General features: G+C 30.9%; 1 protein-coding gene across 5 annotated transcripts in view; it reads left to right on the forward strand.

Annotated features, from left to right (window-relative positions):
- LOC105846404 (uncharacterized) overlaps window positions 1–18,691 on the forward strand; it is an 89,429-nt gene that overhangs the window by 60,637 nt on the left and 10,101 nt on the right. For all 5 annotated transcript variants that reach the window (XM_065793978.1, XM_065793976.1, XM_065793975.1 and 2 more), the window contains one exon: window positions 13,576–14,245. In XM_065793978.1, coding sequence (XP_065650050.1) covers window positions 13,576–14,245 — 670 coding nt within the window. The remainder of the gene's footprint in view (window positions 1–13,575; window positions 14,246–18,691) is intronic.

The raw sequence follows: 18,691 nt of genomic DNA on the forward strand, positions 1-18,691 counted from the left end.
TGCAAAGAGTTGTTGGGAACTCAACCTGAATATCATCAACAGAAACAAGATAATCGCAAGACTCAGCATCAAAATTTATTTTTATTATGGATTTCTGCTTAAGCTTTGGTTTAAAAGTAATGTCTTCTGTCAATGCTCTTATTTTAAGGATTTGGTTGAGGACTTGATTTCTTATATTTATATTTTCATCCAGCAGCATGCAGTACAGGAAATTTTCTTGCAAATAACAATATAATGTCCTTGTAAGTTGTTAAAAACAATGCTCTGAATCTTGCTGTCTTGAAGTTTGACTAATTGAATGGTTTTGTACAGAAGTTGACATGCATCTTTATATTTTCCGGAGAGCTTAATAGCGAACCACATTACACAATAGACTTGAACAATATATTTAGTTATTACTAATAACTCAGGAGATGGTTTATCATTCCTAACATAAACCATCGTTATTCTTAAGGCTAGAGTTAGCCATCTATCATGATGTGATATCATTTTGAGATACCCACACAGTACTCATAAAGCTTTTGCTGGTCTGTACTAAGATTGCTTATAACCTCACTGCTAATAAACAACTCTATTTCTGAATATATGGAAACAAACTCAACTAATAACTGTTTATGAAGAGTTTGATGAGATGCAGCATCTCCAATAGGCCCCTTATAAGATTTAGGACCATTTGTGTTTCCATCTAATTCAGATATGTGTTGCAGTGGAAGTTTAACTTGATGAAGCATACATCCTAAAAGGTCAAACTTCTTTTAAGAATTTTTTCGAGTTTTATAACCAAACCGTTATCTGCACCTGTATTAGAAGTTGTGTTATCTACAATAACAGCGACTAAGCTCTGAACACTATTATATTGTTAAAACATTTGCCATGGTAGCGCCAGCTCCATTAGGTATAACTACACGAGTCAAATAATTTTGTGCTGTTGACCCATATTCTGCTGTAAATGTAAGATGATGTTCTTCTTTGGTTGAAGCAACAATAATAGGATCTTCATCAGTGTTATAACTGACAGAATGTACTAATGTAGACTTGTCAATTTTTCTATCAATTCCAATAACCTTTAATTATTTAACATCAGTTAAGTGTTTAGAACTTAACATAGTGCTGATTCTTTTTTTTTCAGTTATTATTTGTGATTTATTAGATTTTTTTCTCTTTCTGGAACAGATTCAAACTTATTATTGTTATCAAATAACTTAGTATCCAGATTGGAATCACATTGAATTTCAGCAGCCTAATACATCTATTTATCTTCTTGTTAGTTTCTCTCTCTTGCTTTCTTTTTGCTCTGGCAGCTGTTTTTATATCTACTGTACCAATTTAAAATCTTCCTGTTATTCCAACTTTCGATGTTTGATCTTTTTTAAATATTCTCTATACAATGGTGGTACCTAAAACAATTTTAAACTTTTTTAAAAAGGTGTTTACTCAGTTCAATTATAAACTTGTTAAAGTAACTCTAGAATAGAATGAATACAATAAAATAGTTTCAAATATATTATACAATATCCTAAACACTTAAGAAAATTACAGTTCAAACCATCTCTCAGGCCTTTTTATTATTAATAATAAAACAAAATAAAGTATTTTGCTGACAAAATGGAAGAAATTTTTATTTTTTCACTCTGACGTGTATTTGATTGTTACTAACTTTTAAAAATAAAATTATTTACCTTTTTGCCGCTTTCACAGAGACAAGCAAAGTGTGTTGTTTTGCAATCCAAAGGATTCTTACACTTAACAGATCTATGCATAAAAAAATTGCATGCATTATAAAAATATTTAAAATCTATTAGAATAATTTTAATATCATTTTTATAAAAAAGCATTACAGAAAAACTAAAAACAAAAACATATCATTAAAATTATAAAATTATTTAAAATTATCCAATACAATCTTTTTAATTTAGCATTTAACTTATAAAAAATATCATATCAAGTTATAAACAATTATTTGTATAAAGTTTAGCACAAGCTAAAAATAAGTATTGCATATAAAAATGAAATTTACAATTTTCCTTACCTATTATTGAAAGCTACTACTAAAAGTTCACAACCACAAGAAGACAAATCAAACAAATGCTCAAAGTTGTTTGCATTTTCGCACTTTCCTTCAGCAGATAAAACTCTCTTAAGAAGTCTAGAAATTTTTTTGTCTACTGACTTCTTGCAGATCAGAGGAAGCTTAGGATTTACTCTATTCCAGAGACTAATCAAATCATATGTTACTTTTGAAATTATCTCTGAAAAACTAATACTTGTTACTTCATGTCACCTCACCTAAAGACAAAGCCGAACTGTTTGCTAAAAACTTTTCATCAGTATCATCTCTTGATTCCACTAATTGCGTTCTACCTGATATTGCCAACAAACAGGTTGATTCATTGCTTGACATTCATATCACTTCAGCATCTGTATCTAAAGTGATTTCCTGTCTAGACTCTTCTACAGCTTGTGGCCCAGACAACATACCTGTTATTGTCTTGCAGAAGTGTTCTCCAGAGCTGTCGTCTATACTCTCAAAACTAGTTTGAAACAAAAAAAGTGCTTATCAGAGTCTTGTTTTCCAGCCTGCTGGAAAGCCGCATCTGTTATCCCTATCTTCAAAAATTCTGGGGAGCGATCTGATTCGTCTAACTACCGTCCCATAAGTCTTCTTCCTATCATAAGCAAGGTTTTTGAATCTTTAATTAACAAACACTTAATTTCTCATCTTGAATCTAATAACTTACTTTCTGACCATCAATATGGATTTCGATCTTCTCGTTCTACAGCTGATTTGCTAACAGTAATAACTGACAGGTTTTATCGTGCATTAGATGAAGGTGGAGAGGTTAAGGCCATCGCTCTTGACATTTCAAAAGCGTTTGATAAAGTTTGGCATGCTGGTCTTCTCCATAAGCTTTCTTCTTATGGTGTATCCGGCAACATCTTTAAGATCATTGAATCCTTCCTTTCCAATCGTAGCATAAAAGTTGTCCTCGATGGACAACACTCTTCTTCTTATTCTGTAACTTCAGGGGTTCCTCAAGGTTCTATCCTTGGCCCTATACTCTTTTTAATTTACATTAACGATCTTCCAGATATTCTCACATCTAAGGTGGCATTGTTTGCTGATGATACTACCATTTATTCTTGTCGTGATAAGAAACCAACACCCTCTGATTGCCTGGAGGGGGCATTTGAGCTTGAAAAGGATCTCACTTCTGCTACAGCATGGGGCTCACAGTGGCTGGTGAACTTTAATTCAGATAAAACTCAATTTTTTTCAGCCAATCGTTATCGCAATAATTTAGATCTTCCTATATTTATGAACGGTGATGTACTCGATGAGTCACCTACTCTTCATCTTCTAGGATTAACTCTTACTTCCAATCTTTCTTGGAAACCATATATCAAATCAGTTGCAAAATTAGCATCTGCTAAGGTTGCATCTCTTTATCGAGCTCGCCACTTTCTTACTCTGGATTCTATTCTCTACCTCTATAAATCTCAAATCCGGCCTTGTATGGAATACTGTTGCCATATCTGGGGCGGATCTTCTAATGATGCCCTTTCTCTTTTAGACAAGGTGCAAAAACGCATTGTAAACATAGTTGGACCTGCTCTTGCAGCCAACCTTCAACCATTATCACATCGTCGTAATGTTGCTTCTCTTTCTCTTTTCTACAAATACTATAATGGGCACTGCTCGAAAGAGCTAACGTCTCTTGTGCCATCTACTAAAATTCATTCTCGTGTTACTCGTCATTCAATTAAGTGTCATCCTTTTTCTGTGACTGTTCCTAAGTGCTCCAAAAACGCTTATTCGTCTAGTTTTTTTCCTCGAACATCAGCTCTTTGGAATTCGCTTCCTTCATCTTGCTTTCCTGATTCATATAATTTGCAATCTTTTAAATCGTCCGTCAATCGTTATCTTGCTCTACAATCTTCATCTTTTCTCTTACAGTAACTTCCAACTTTAATTAGTGGCTGCTTGCAGCCTTGTTGGAAGCGAATATTTTTAAAAAAAAAAAAAAAAAAAAAAAAAAACTTCATACATATTTTTACAAATAAGATATGAATATTGAATCACTTGTCTGTAGGTTGGAAGTTCTCTTATTGGAAGCTTTGATTCTTGATTGTAAAGGATATTCTACAAAACACTAATGAGATTTTGCTTTTATATAAATTTGTGATCAATTATTGTTAAAAAACTTTTGTTATTTAAAAAATAAATGTTTTGTCCTCAAATTTTTGAACTTATCAAAAATTGTTGATTTATATACCAATTTAAAATGTTAATTAGATAATTATTATTTATTTAAAACAGTGAAGTATGTGCTGATAAATAAATAAAATTCCTTTTTTTTCATAAGTAGGGCTTGCAAAGTTAACGCGTTAAAGCGCTAATAATTTAACGCAATTTAAAAAAAATTAACGCAGATCAAATTTTCTAACTCATTAATTTTTTGGCGATTAGATTAGATCATAAATTTTTTTGGCAATGCTAATTTTGGTTAGCATCAAAAACTAATTTTTGAGCAATAAAGAAATTTCTATACCACTTTCTTATTTCTAATCAATGTTTACTCCTGTGATGACGCCATTTTGTTTTATTTGTCTCAATTATGTCTCTCTTACCTTATACTTTTTGTTTTCAAAATTGTTTTGATCGCGTTGTTGTTTTGTCAATAAATTTATTAAATTTCCAAATTTTTAATATCTTATCCTGATGAACTTTATTTGTTAATAAATTAAATTATGGGTTCAAACGGCAATCAATCTATCCTCAACGGAGCCTTTATTTTTAAAGACGAGTCAAAAAAATTGGTTATCTCTAAATATTGTTCCAAAGAATTTGTTCCAAAAAATTTCAGTGATATACTGAAGTCTTACAACGCTTCAGTATCATTTGAACAGTAAACACGTGTTCTTCGCAACTACTAGTAAAAATCAAAGCAAGATCGCGAGTTCATCAAAACAACTTACAATTGAGGACAGTATTAAATCACAAAAGGGCGTAAATAAACAAATTTCTGCAAAGGAAATTACGGAAGCCATTGTTTGCTGGGTTGCAAGTAGCTGTCGACCACTCAACATTGTTACAGATTCAGGTTTGACGAATGTCATTCAAACAGCAACGTCCGACTACAGTTACAATCTTCCCTGTCAAAACACAATTAAAATAAAAATGCAAACACTCTATGAAGATGAGAAGAAAAAAAAATAGACCTCATAAACATGGCTACTAGTATAGCAATTACCTGTGATCATTGGTCTTCAATGGGTAATGTCAGTTATCTTGGTTTAACATGTCATTTAATAGATAACAACTGGATGTTGAACTCATTTGCCTTAGGTGTTCATCAAACATTGGACCGACACACAAGTGACAATGTTTCAACCCACATCAGAAATATTGCAGATAAATGGGGATTATTTGAAAAAATATTTTCTATTGGTACTGATAACGGTAGAAACATTGTAAAGGCTGTATCAAGTTTTCCCTTCAAACATCTTCCATGTTTTGCACATACCGTTCAGCTAATTATAAAATCTGCCATTGAGGAGACTGCATTTGACATAGCACTAGCTAAATGTCACAGAATTGTTGGACATTTTAAACATAGTCCAGCAAATAATATGGAATTACATGAAAATCAGATTGACCTCGACCTGCCACAAGAAAATCTAATTCAGCATGTTGTTACAAGGTGGAATAGCATGTATGATATGCTGAGACGTATGTTGAAACATAAAAAAGCCATCACAGTAACACTGGATGAGCAAAACCATCACTTACAGACTTTGACAGAAAGAGAGTGGGAAAAAATGGAAAAAATTGCTGATGTTTTGCAACCATGCAAAGTGGCTTCAGAATTGTTAGGTGGTAATAAATACGTATCTAGTTCAGTGGTTTTACCAATTATATGCCACTTATCACGTGAAATGATTATTCAAGATGATGATCCTCGTTAGGGGTCGTCGTTAGGGGGGAGTCTTCAAAAAGCGTACGAAAGCGTATGGGAGGGGGGGGGAGGGTTTAATTTAAAAGTACGTACTTCGATTTTCTAATTTATCACAATTAACCAGCTAATCAATAGAAAAGTTACATTCTGACTAAAGATTCTAGTTTGCCAACATAAAAAGATGTATGGTATATCGAGTAGAGGGTATAGTTTTCCTCTATGCACATACATGTATGGGCGCCCTCAGAATTTTTTGATGTTCCAGATAGGACACTTTCACACATCGTGCAAACTCCTAACTTAAGTTTGTTTATACCTATGCCAAATGAGGAGGCCTTGCAAAATATCGGGATGGCGGAGGCCTGTGAATAAAAAGCCTTAAAATGCTTACCCTCCCGACCCCCAAAATAAGAGGGATGTAAATTTTGCATGGTCATAACTTTTTTGTAATTTACAATATTTTTCTACAAAAATTAAAATCTGTCGATAAATTTAAATTTAGTTTTAGATGTTAAAGTTAAAAATTTTGCTACATATTTCCCTCACGTTTGGGCAGGGAAGGGGGGAGGCAAACTGCATCAATTACGGCCCTGAGTAAGACCTGAGGGCCGTAATTGATGCGACGGAGTCACCCCTAAAAAAAACGTGTCAATGGCGTCTCAAAATCTTCCAAATTTGACCGCTAGGTTTTGCTAAAATAAAAAGCTTCTTTAATTAGCAAAAGGGCACAAAATTTGCTGTTGCCCTCTCCCACTGGGTTTTACCCTTTGTTTTCAATATTACTGATCTCACCTTAGACTCGTTTTTTACTTACTAAAGAGGGGTGCCTGAAAAAACGTCCACCCTAAGTATAGTTTATTTACATTTGATTCGTTATTAAAACAAAAAAAAGTTTTCCATGGATTTCACCAGGAATCGAACCAGGATCTCCGATGACTATTGCCGCCGCATTAACCTCTCGCCTTAATACGCACTTATCATTACAAAATTTTAAATTTATTTAAATTATTATTTGCATATATACTCAAAGACGTTTTCAAAATGCGCAAGCAAAGAGCTTTGGGGTCGTATAAAGTATCTAAGGTACCCTCCGTCTTTTTTTTTTTTAATTAAACTTTTTTATTTGGAAAAAAAAAATAAAATAGGGATGGAGGGGGGGATATTTGAGGGGGGGTATTTGAGAAACGTACGTACTTTTAAGGGGGGGTGGGGACATAAAAGTACGCATGGCAACAGGGGGGAGGGGGGTGTCAAATTTCAAAATTTTTGGCGTACGTACTTTATGGACGACCCCTTACATCGCGCTATTTAAAGAAAAATTTGTAAATGAAATGGAGCGCAGGTTTAATGATTTTCAGCATTAGATTCAAGATTTAAAAATTTATCGTTTATAGCTTCAAATGAAAGATCAAATGTCTGGCAGAGATTATCGAAGCTTCTTGAATCTGTTCCAGACCTCAGACCAGTATCAATAGAACAAGAACCAAAAGAGCTGAGCATTTTGTAGTAATAAATTTGATGGGTTTTTTTAATTGAATAATTCTAATGGCATAATAATGGATTCAAAATTGCATTTATCAAAATAACCTTTTTTATAGATAAATTCTATGAGTACTATAATATTAATTGAAATAGTTAAATATTATCTATATGGTAATATTTGAATAATTATTTTGCAACAGGCATCAGCAAAAAATCTTAAAATGGTAATCAATCTACCAGATCTGGATGAAGTTGATTCCCCAAGTGAAGATGAAGTGAGTCGATATCGAAAAGAACCCTGCGCCAAAATGGATTCAGATCCTCTTCAGTGGTGGAAGCTACATCAAGGTTCATATCCTCGATTAGCAACAATTGCGAAGAAATATTTGTCAGTTCCAGCGACTACAGTTCCATGCGAAAGACTGTTTTCAACCGCTGGGTTCATTGCAGACAAGCACAGATCATCTCTGCTGCCAGATTCATTGAACATGTTATTATGTTTAAAAGACTGGCTTTAAGAAATTTTTTATTTCAAGTTTTTCAAATATTTTATTTTTATTTGTTGTATTAGAAACAGTATAAACTATAATTAGAACTTTTTTATGATGTTTTATCATTTGCATGTAAATAGATCAAATGATTTTTAAAACTTTTCCTGTTTGTTTCTTTTATTTATTTAAATTATAGTGTTCGATTAATCGCGCGATTAATTATGATCAAAAAATTTAATCATGCGATTAATTGCGATTAAAAATTTTAATCGCATGCAAGCCCTAGTTTCATGCCTATACGACAATCATCAACCATGTACTAATATACATATATATATGTGTGTGTGTATATATGTATATATATAAAAATATATATATATATATATATATATATATATATATATATATATTTATATATATATATATATATGTATGTATGTATGTATGTATGTATATATTCATGTACTTGTTTATTTGTTACTCAAAGTTCATGTAAATTTGCTTTTATACATAATTAAACCCTTAAAAGTTATACAGTTGTACACACATACATTTTTGTGCATGTATTTAACATACATATATACGCGCAACAGTGCGTCCATTATAATCAAATGCAAAATACATAGCATATAGCAGAGTTAGATTTTGGCATTAACAGCCTTCGAATAACTAAATTTACTCCTGCCGTTAACCAAATGGAGACATAAGAATATGAGTTTATTTTACGCTGTGGATAAAAACTGCTGATTTATTTTTAACCTGCTTAATATATAATAGCTTATCTCAGAGTTTTACGGAGGGATGTGAATACGGGTGCTGAGCAGATATACGGCTGAGAGCATAGCTTATTGTTAAAGGTGCCTTGTACTATCTTTATTTAAGTTAAGTCCTCTGATATTTTAAATCATGACTATAATACCAAAAGTTTCACTTTATTGCTTGCTCTTTGCGATATTAGTTTAGATTTTTCTTCTTTTCCACTTTTGGATCTCTCTTTTAATGGTTATTGTTTTTTATGTGATTTTTTGTAATACCATTTCACTTAATTCTCTTCACATTTTTTATTGCTCTCCTTTTGCCCAAAGTTGCACTCATTTTGGTTTTAATTCTAATTAAATTGACTAAGTACTTTTTCTTTATCGATCTGCAATTTTTGTCTTTATTGGTACTTGAAACTTGTTATTCTCAATATCTAAAATTTTCTTACTTAGAGCTTTATGACTCGTTTACAAGACTCTTTTAATCACTTACCTTTAGCTTCTTGATTGTATTTTATCTCTGACTTTTAATCACTAACCTTTATCGTCTTGGCTTGTCTCTGATCATATGCTTGTGCTTCTTACAATTACTTTAAGGCTGAATTACTGAAATTATTTTGTGGTTTTGCTTTTTGATGGTTTTAGGGCTTATGTTTTTTTGTCTCTACTGAAAACTGTGCCTCCTATACAATCTCATGGATTTAGGGAGGCATAAAATATTTTTTTTCTTTCTTAATGGTTTTATATTTCATGCCTCATTGATTCATTTGTAAGTCAAGCTCATTAAGTCAATTTTAGGTCAAGCCTCATTATATCCCATGGTTTTCTTTTTTTGGGGCAACTTGCTATATCTAATTATAATATTTTTTTTCTTTTTTTCATCAAAACAACTTTTTAGACTAAATGTCCAAAAAGTTAATCTAGTTGTTTAAAGAAGTATAGTTGCAAAAAGTTATTGTCTAACGCTAAGCTCCATTATTCTTAGATTCTCAGATTCATCTTATTCTTAAATTACTAAGTTTTATATTTTATCTTGGATGTTAGGTTTTAAACTTTTGGAAAATCTTTAACAGTGTCATTAATAAAGGGCAAGTTTAACACTCTGTCTCTAATACATAGATCTGATCTTATATTTTAAAGATATGGCAAAGTTATTTACAAAGAACATTTCCTATAATTTATCTCATAAAACTAATTACCACTAATTTCCTGGCATTCTAGATACACAGGCTATTCCATTGTTAAGCATCAAAATGGCTCTTATTAAAATAGCAATAATTTTTATTGCTTATTTTGTTAATATTGTTGTTAAAATTGTTAGAAAAGTTTTTTATTTTTATTTTAATGGGCTCATTCCATATTACATCATTTAATGGACCTGTTGGTAACGCTATACAGACTTTTTTCAAATTTTGACCACCTATATAAAAAAACAGAATCTTTAAAACTTTAACAAAAAAATTGATACCTAGTCATCTGTACTTTTATGCTATTTCTTATTAAATGCATATAAACCGCTTTTCTTTGCCTTGTGCTTCCTCCTATGTATCTTGTGGTTTCTGCTCCTACTCTTGACCCAAACATAACTTCTACATGATAAGTTGTTCAGATCTTACTACAATCTATTGCTATCTTTTTATTATTTCTTTCTACACATCCCAAATATATGCAGTCTGCCAAAAATTAAAATGATTTTTATATTTTTTGGAGAGAAAATAGTTTGTCCTGTTAATATTAAGAGTTAATATTATGATAATAAAGATTTTTAAATTTCAAGATACTTAAGTAGCTTTAATGTTTGCAATCATGAGATGTTTTTATATTAATATATAAGAGTTTCTTGAAAAAAAGTTTCTAAAAAGATGTTTTCTGAATTAACTTTTAAAGCAATTAAATAATGCCAAAAGTATTTCGACAGTATTTTGATTAAATTAATTAACCAAAAAAAATTTTTGCCCCACATAATGAATCTTTTTCAATTTAGCTTTTTGACCAGCCCTAAGTTTATGAAGTGTTCAATATTGAAGTTAGGATTAAGGCCCATATATTTTTTTACTTATTTATAAAAATAAATTTCATTTAGTTCACAATTTAAGTTTAGAAACTTGTATAATAGTGGATCTGTAAATTCCATATTGTGAGTATGTTTTAAAATCAACCCCTTCTTCTTCAGATAACTGTTGGCACGCAGAGCTGTTGTTGTTACCAACTTTGTTGCAATTTGAGTATACTTTCTATTTTTACTTCTAGGCTCTTCATTTTAACTAAACACTAATGGTAATCAATGTCTGATTTGGTATCAATGTCTGATTTGATAATGGTAATCATTGTCTGATTTTAATAATAAGCAACGTCTTATTATAAACTGGACATTGTTATTAATGTTTTTGTTGTTGACAATGATAATTTTGCTGTTGTCATCATTGTCGGTAATCATGTTATTGTTATTATTTATTTTATTGATGTTCTTGTTGATATTGTTATTAAATTTGGTATAAAAGTTATCATTCCTTATTTCAATGGGAGTCATTCTATATCATATAACTTAATGGATCCATGGGTACCACCTGAGACTTGCTTCAAATTTTGACCAACCATATAAAAAACACAATTCTAAAATTAAGTTTTGATTAAAATTAGCATAATTTTAGTAAAATTATACAGTTCCATAATTAATTAAAGGCAAGTTTGTGTTACTTCTATACACTTATAATATCAAAAATAAAGTTTAATATAAACATCACTCACATTTATTCACATAAAACACAAAAACAAAGGTAAATATTTATTATCAATGCAGCAATACAAAACTTTTGATTCAATAAAATTTTCTGTAGTTGGGCTTATAAAATATTGTTTTTCATGAATAAGTTAACTAGTACCAAAAACAAAGTCTCTAGTGAAAGTTCACTTTTTTTTATTTTACTTTTGTAAACATTGTTTTTGGTACATTGGTAAATGACTTAAAAAACCAAAACAAAAAAAACAGTTTGTATATCCAAGTACCTAAAATGTATCTTTGCATTTCTACTTAGAATAACCACTTGACAAGTGTGACCACTTGTCAAGTTTATTAAACTTATGCAGCAGCCTATTAAACAACTTTGCCGCATAGCATAAATAATTCAAATTAATTATGAAACTCTGCACTGTGCTGGTTCTGTAATTATTATTACTTATATAAAAAACCTATACTCTATCTTATGACATGTTATCTTCTATACTCTATCTTATGACATGTTATACTCTATCTTCTATACTCTATCTTATGACATGTTATCTTCTATACTCTATCTTATGACATGTTATCTTCTATACTCTATCTTATGACATGTTATCTTCTATACTCTATCTTATGACATGTTTCTTTGAGTGTAATACTTTTTTAGTTTAAAACTAGAATAAAAAAGAAGCAACTATATTAAAAGTGAAAAAAAAAAGTAAAAAAAATCAGTAGAAAGAAGAAGTGATGTAGAAATAAAACACAAGTACACAAGCACTTCTATCTTTAATATTGATTATTGGAGGAATTATTTGACATAATGCTTTGTCAAACAGAACCTACCACCTTATTCTGCATCATTTCTTCTTTTAAAATTTAATTTTTTTTTTACATTAACTTCACATTGTTTGTTTTTTATCACAAATCTCAAGCATAAACTCTATGTACCATCCATTAATGTAAAAGAATCCAATGTATTTATTGGGTTGTAGTCCTTGGAATTAGAAAAATAAAGTCAGCATTCAATTGCAGACCTTGAACAATTTTTTTTCAGCACAAAGTTTTCACTACTGCTGCACCTAGAGCTAAATTTTTTTTATTTGTCAATATTTCACTCAGCCTTCTCACTGACCTGAGCTTGTGTTTAGTTGTTGCCTTTTAGGTGCTTCAAATCATTACATGATCTCACTAAAACTGTTATCTTTAAAATTAACTTTTTATGTATAGAATCTTAGCATTTGCAAAGTTCAACTGACCTACTTGTGCTTTGTGAGACAAATTTAAATTTAGCTGTCATTTTTAGCATCAACACTCAATTTGATGATTTATATGATTTTTAGATCATAGTGTTAATGGCTATTATTCTTTGATTCTCAAAAAATAAATTTAATATGACTTTTATATGGTCTATAAATCTCCAATAAACTCATCACTACATTATATTACAATTCATTCTTGTATTATTTCTTTGATTTTTTTTATATGGTGTAGATCCACTTTTTGCAGCAGTTACAGCCTCTATACTCTATGTAACACAATTAGCATGTATTAATACATGCTAATTGTGAATATTTTTCAAGAGAATTTCAGCCTAATCTTTAGTTAAAAAGCTTTCCACTCCTTTTAGATTGCAAATCAACTTCTTACTTGAATCTCTTAGAACAACCACAAATGCTAAATTAATTCTGAGCTCAACTTCATTAGAATGTCCCTAATCTTGAAAAAAGGCATTCCCTCGTTAAACAGTTCTTGAACCATAGGTTGAACATGGTTGAAACCATAGCTTTGTTATGACTTTTTTCAGATCTACTAGTATAGTTAAGTTTTGTTTAGAATCTTCTTCTTTCAATTTTATCCAAATGTTTTTGGCGGGGTTTAAACCTAGTGAATTGCCTCTCATATAGCACAAGTATAATATCATTGTATATATCAACTTGCACTTTATCACATCACCACATTTTAACAGTCCAGTCCTTCTGTTCTTTGCAAAAAATAGACATAAATATTTTTTTGAGAAAGTTGTGGCTTTAATGCTGCATTTTATGATAGAAAAATTAATGCCCTTGGCAAAGAGTCTTTGAGCTGGGCTTGATTAATTTTAAATATATGATTTAATTATGCTAATTTTTTTTTTTTTGAAAATTTCAAAAACTTTTTTTTTTTAGAGATATTCAAGAGGTTGTTTTAACTATGAAAGAGCCTTCACTTGATGTTTCTAATTTACAACTGACGTTTGTTGACACTCCAGGATATTTTGATGATGATGGCGACAATCAAGATGAAAGAAACTATAAAACATTAAAAGAATATAGAGAAAAAAATTTTAAAGATTATTATCCCAATCTAATTTTTATTGTAATTCAAGGTTCTGACAATCGGTTTTTAAATGGTCCATTAAAAAAGTTTCTTAAAAAACTTAAAAAGCTTGATATAGTTTGTCCATCGTATCCTAATGTTGTTTGCCTTTTTACTCACGCATCATTTTTTTTAAATGGTTCAGAAGAAATTATTGAGGGAAAAAAAAAAAGGTTAATTGATTTATGCTTTGATATGTTAAAAGTAAAGGTATCTGTGGTTTACATTGAAAATGATTACAAAAATTTAAAAAAGCAAGGAGACTGGACTGTACTATCGGATGGTACTCTTCAGCCTTTTAATGTGTTTGAGTGTGCAAAAATGTTAATGAAAGGTACTGACAACAAACCAGAGGGACAAAAGTATATTGATCCTCTTGGTTTTAAAACATTAGCATGTTTTTTTAAAGCATCTCCAAGGGAATATACAATTAAAACCAATGTGGTTTGTAATAATGATGAGATAAGGGACAATTCAATGGTAAGTGCAAAATTGATTTTATATATATATAGGGTGGTAGAGATTATGTTTTTGAATCTCTCTTTTACTTTCACTTCACTTGTGACAAAACAATCTTACTACCAATTAATAAACAATTTTATTCTTTTTTTTAATTCTTATCTTTCTTTTTTTAAAGAAATTTAAAAAGAATGATAGAAACTAAATATTGTAAAATACTTCGAAAAGTTTTTTAATAATTTTTTTGTATATATAATACATCTATACTTTTTTTTTTTTTTATTTATAAATCTTTATTTAAAATTGAATAACATTACAAGTAATGAAATGTTCAATTTTATCCATTATTAAATACTAAAAAAAAAGGTTGCCAAAAATGCAGGCAAACATTATTTATATATTGAAAAGGCAGTGTTGCTCCCAATGTTTTTTGGCAGGTAGAGGTTGCTGAGTTAAAGAATACAGAGGCATTTTTGAATAAAAGATTGTTGATAGGTGGTGGTCTTTGACGTGTTCAGAGCAAATGGAAATCTGTTTAGGTTTCTGCTGTTAGTGTGAGCTAAGTTAGTGGTTATAGAGTGGCATGAGTCAGCACGGATCTTTTTATGGGTATTAACACAGATCTTGTCTAGTAACACTTCCATGGCTAAACTAATATTAAAGCTGCTCGAATTGGTTACATCACTTCCAATAATGTTTATAACATTTTTATGGAAATGCTGCATCTCTTTTTTTGCAGTAGGACTGCACTAAGTTAGAACAGGAACACTATATATCAAGTGACTAATAGCATAAGATTTATAGACTTGTAGAAGATTGAGCTGAGTGTGTTTGATTTGCTTAAGGCGTTTGAGTAGATATAGCACTAATTTTATATTGTTTTAAACTTTTGTCCATTATTCATCCCAATTAAGATTCTCATTGAGCATGATTCCAAAATATTTGTGGCTGTTGACTTTTTCAAGCTCAATATTGTTAAGTACAAAAGAAGGTAAACTTGAATTTCGAAGCACCTAGAATTAGTTCTAATGGTTTTACATTTAGAGCTATTAAGTTTCATTCCATTGACAACAGTTCATAGTGCAACACCATCTACAATGGATTGAGGTAAGTTGGCAGGATCTTTATTGTAGATTATACAAGTTAGGATGTTGTCAGCGTATTTTTCAAGAATTGTTTTAGGTGGTAGATAGGCATTAATATTAGAAATGAAGAGAATGAACAATATTGGACCAAGAATACTATATTGAAGTACTTTGGCTTCAATACATTTCCAGTCAGCGGAAAGATCATCTGTTTTAGTTCTTTGGTGATGGTTAGATAAGTTAGCTGCAATCTAAGTAAGCCAGCTAGATAGAACTTAACTTTAACTTTAGCAGTAATTTATCATGATTGACAAGTTCAAATGCTTTTGCAAAATGAAAGAATATTGCAAAAATTGATTTGTTTTTATCTATAGCATAACTTCAGTCCTCTATAATTTAAATAATAACATCTATTCTACAACGTCCTAAAAGAAAATCGAACTGTTTGTTTGAGACCCATATGTGCTTTGTGTTGTGGATAATGAAACTGGTAATGATGTGTTCAAAAACTTTGCATAATGCGGATGTAATGGCAATCAGGAGGTAGTCATTAAATTTAAGGAATTGGTATTATGTTTGCTGATTTCCATTGGTCAGGTAGGTAACTGTTTTCTATGAAGTGGTTAAATAGGATACAGAGTGATGGAACGATTTTAAAGCAAGCAGATTTGAGTAAAAGCAGAAAAAGATCATCTGGTTCTGATGATACTGTCTTTAGTTTGTTGAGTTGGTTGAGAATGTTATTAAGTGTAAAAATGTAGGTAATAGGTGAGTTAACTTTTCGGTTGAAGAACGAGAGATTAGATTGTTTCTTACTGATCCTAACGCTTAGAAATTGATCGTTTAATTGATTTGCTAATGTCTCAGAGATAGGGGTGGTGATTAGTTCTCTATCTGCTATTCCTGTTATATATTGACATTCCTAAGAAGCAAAAATATCAGACTTTTCATCACTCCACCTGATAAAACTGGCGTTACCCAGCTTCTTGATTGAATCAACCAGAAATTGCACTCTGAATACAGAAGTGCTAAATCTGTACTTTATTCTCCGTTTATGACAATCAACAGAGAAAGTTTCATGAATATACTTGCAGAGTTATGGCCAGAGTGAGCATCAAAACAAACAATCATAAATGCAGGTAAAAAAGTTTCTTACTGATCCTAACGCTTAGAAATTGATCGTTTAATTGATTTGCTTATGTCTCAGAGATAGGGTTGGTGATTAGTTCTCTATCTGCTATCTGGCAAGTTCTTTCCACTCATTTTAGTGCCCAGAGAAAAAAAGTCATTGAGGCTCTTTTTTAAGGCTTTGAATAAATAGTGTCATCCAAGGCTTGGGGTTGATAAGCGTTATTGCTCTTAGAGGTAGGCTATCTTGAGCAGAGAGTATAGAATAATAAAGATTGTTGCAAGCAGTTTGTATTTCATACATATATATTTCAACTAAGGTTTCAAGACCGTATCAGTCCAGCAGTGTCAGCAATTCTACCTGACCGGTAAGCAACCTTGCGGGGAACTGGGCCATTTAGATCTCCTGCAGGAATTAATAGTAGTTTGTTGCCTAATGTACAGCGAGTTATAGCTGGCTCAATAAGTTGTGCAATTTGATAAGGAACATTGCACTGCTCACTTTGAGTCCAAACCGGAATATAGGCACATATTACTAGACAGGAGGAGTATCCACAGGGGGGTATTTTGGGTATACACGACCAATTGTTAATTTAAATTTTTTTTTTTTTTCATTGTTAGTCATTACTTTTTTTTGTTCTATTTTATAAGTATTTTTTGTTTATGAATATAAAAGTACCATCACCTAAGCAATCCTGACGTTCAGTGCTTATGTAAATGTAATTATTATTGATTTGGTAAAGAGTAGTTTGCTTACCACTAGGTTTTAGCTAAGCTTTGGTTAGACAGGCGATGTCAATTTTAAAATCTGTAAGAAATTGATTAAAAATCTTGATTCTGTCACAGATTGAACGTATATTAGTTGTGCAGATGGTTGGTAAGCAAGTTGTGTTGATACTAGAGCAATTTGGTTGGTAGGAGTAAGAGTACCGCGTATCTTGAAGACTGCTCCATCACAGATATCCCAGTGAAAGGGTGAATCAGGGTTATCAATTTAAAGTTTATCATTACGAGTGTTGCTGTCTTTACGAAGTTGATAATTAAGTTCTCTTTTAGCATATATATATATATATATATATATATATATATATATATATATATATATATATATATATATATATATATATATATATATATATATATATATATATATATATACTAGAAAATTAATGTGCCCGTGGCACCCGTTTTTAGCAACCTTTTACACTTATAAAAGATAAATATTTTGAGAAATGAAGTGAAGCCAGTGAAGGTAAATAAATCTTATATATATTATGCATACCAACAGGTAAAGGTATCTCAGAATGTTAGGTGCTTTTTAAGATCCTGCTAAGCTCCAAATATTTGAGCATATACTTTGTTTTTACTTTTATGAGTTAATGTAATACTTCAGCTAGATTGCCCAAATGTTTTAATAATTTTATACTAGTTTTCATATTTCTTTAGATAAATATTTAGGACATTGTTTTTCATTAGGGACTTCAGAATGTCAGGTTAATTAGTAGGTAGTATTGTTGCCAATATTGCTTAGGGAATCATGAATTTCTGCATAAATTATTTATTTTCCATGCTGAATATATTTTTAAATGTTTGGTTCACTTATCTTTAAAATAAAAAAGTTATTTGCATTTAATTTCATCTCGATGTTATGAAATGAATATTCTGCTATAGTTTCGTCACGAAACCTCATTCAAAACACAAATGCAATGGCATGTAAACACCTCAATGAATTAGCTGAAGAACTTATAGAATGTAATATTTTCATTGATGCAAATCAATTAGAAACAGGTGTATGCCAGGGATATATAGATACCTCTAGAATTTACAATCATGATGAAACCCCCCAGTTTATAAACTATGGAGTTGATGGTACTCCAAATGGTTTAGTGTATGCTGGAAGAGGGGAAAGTTCTCAAAAGATGATAAGAGAAAATAGAGAATGCATAACTATACATCCTTTTATTTCCTTTGGAGGAGATATAGCAATGTGCCAAATCATATTCAAGGGAAAAGGGATTAGTGCCCACATGTCTCCAAAAGAAGCAGTTATACGTATTCCAAATCTTCTAATCTCCACAAATGAGAGTGGAAGTCAGGATCACGGTACACTTCAATGTGTATATCAAATGTTTGACCAATTTTTAGAAAAAAACAATATAAAGCGGCGTATTGTTGCCCTATCTGATCACTCTTCAAGATTTGACAGTGATTGTTGATATTGATATTGACATTCCTAAGAAGCAAAAATATTAGA

This window comes from Hydra vulgaris, chromosome 03 (genome assembly GCF_038396675.1).
Source record: "Hydra vulgaris chromosome 03, alternate assembly HydraT2T_AEP".
Taxonomy (NCBI): Eukaryota; Metazoa; Cnidaria; class Hydrozoa; order Anthoathecata; family Hydridae; genus Hydra; species Hydra vulgaris.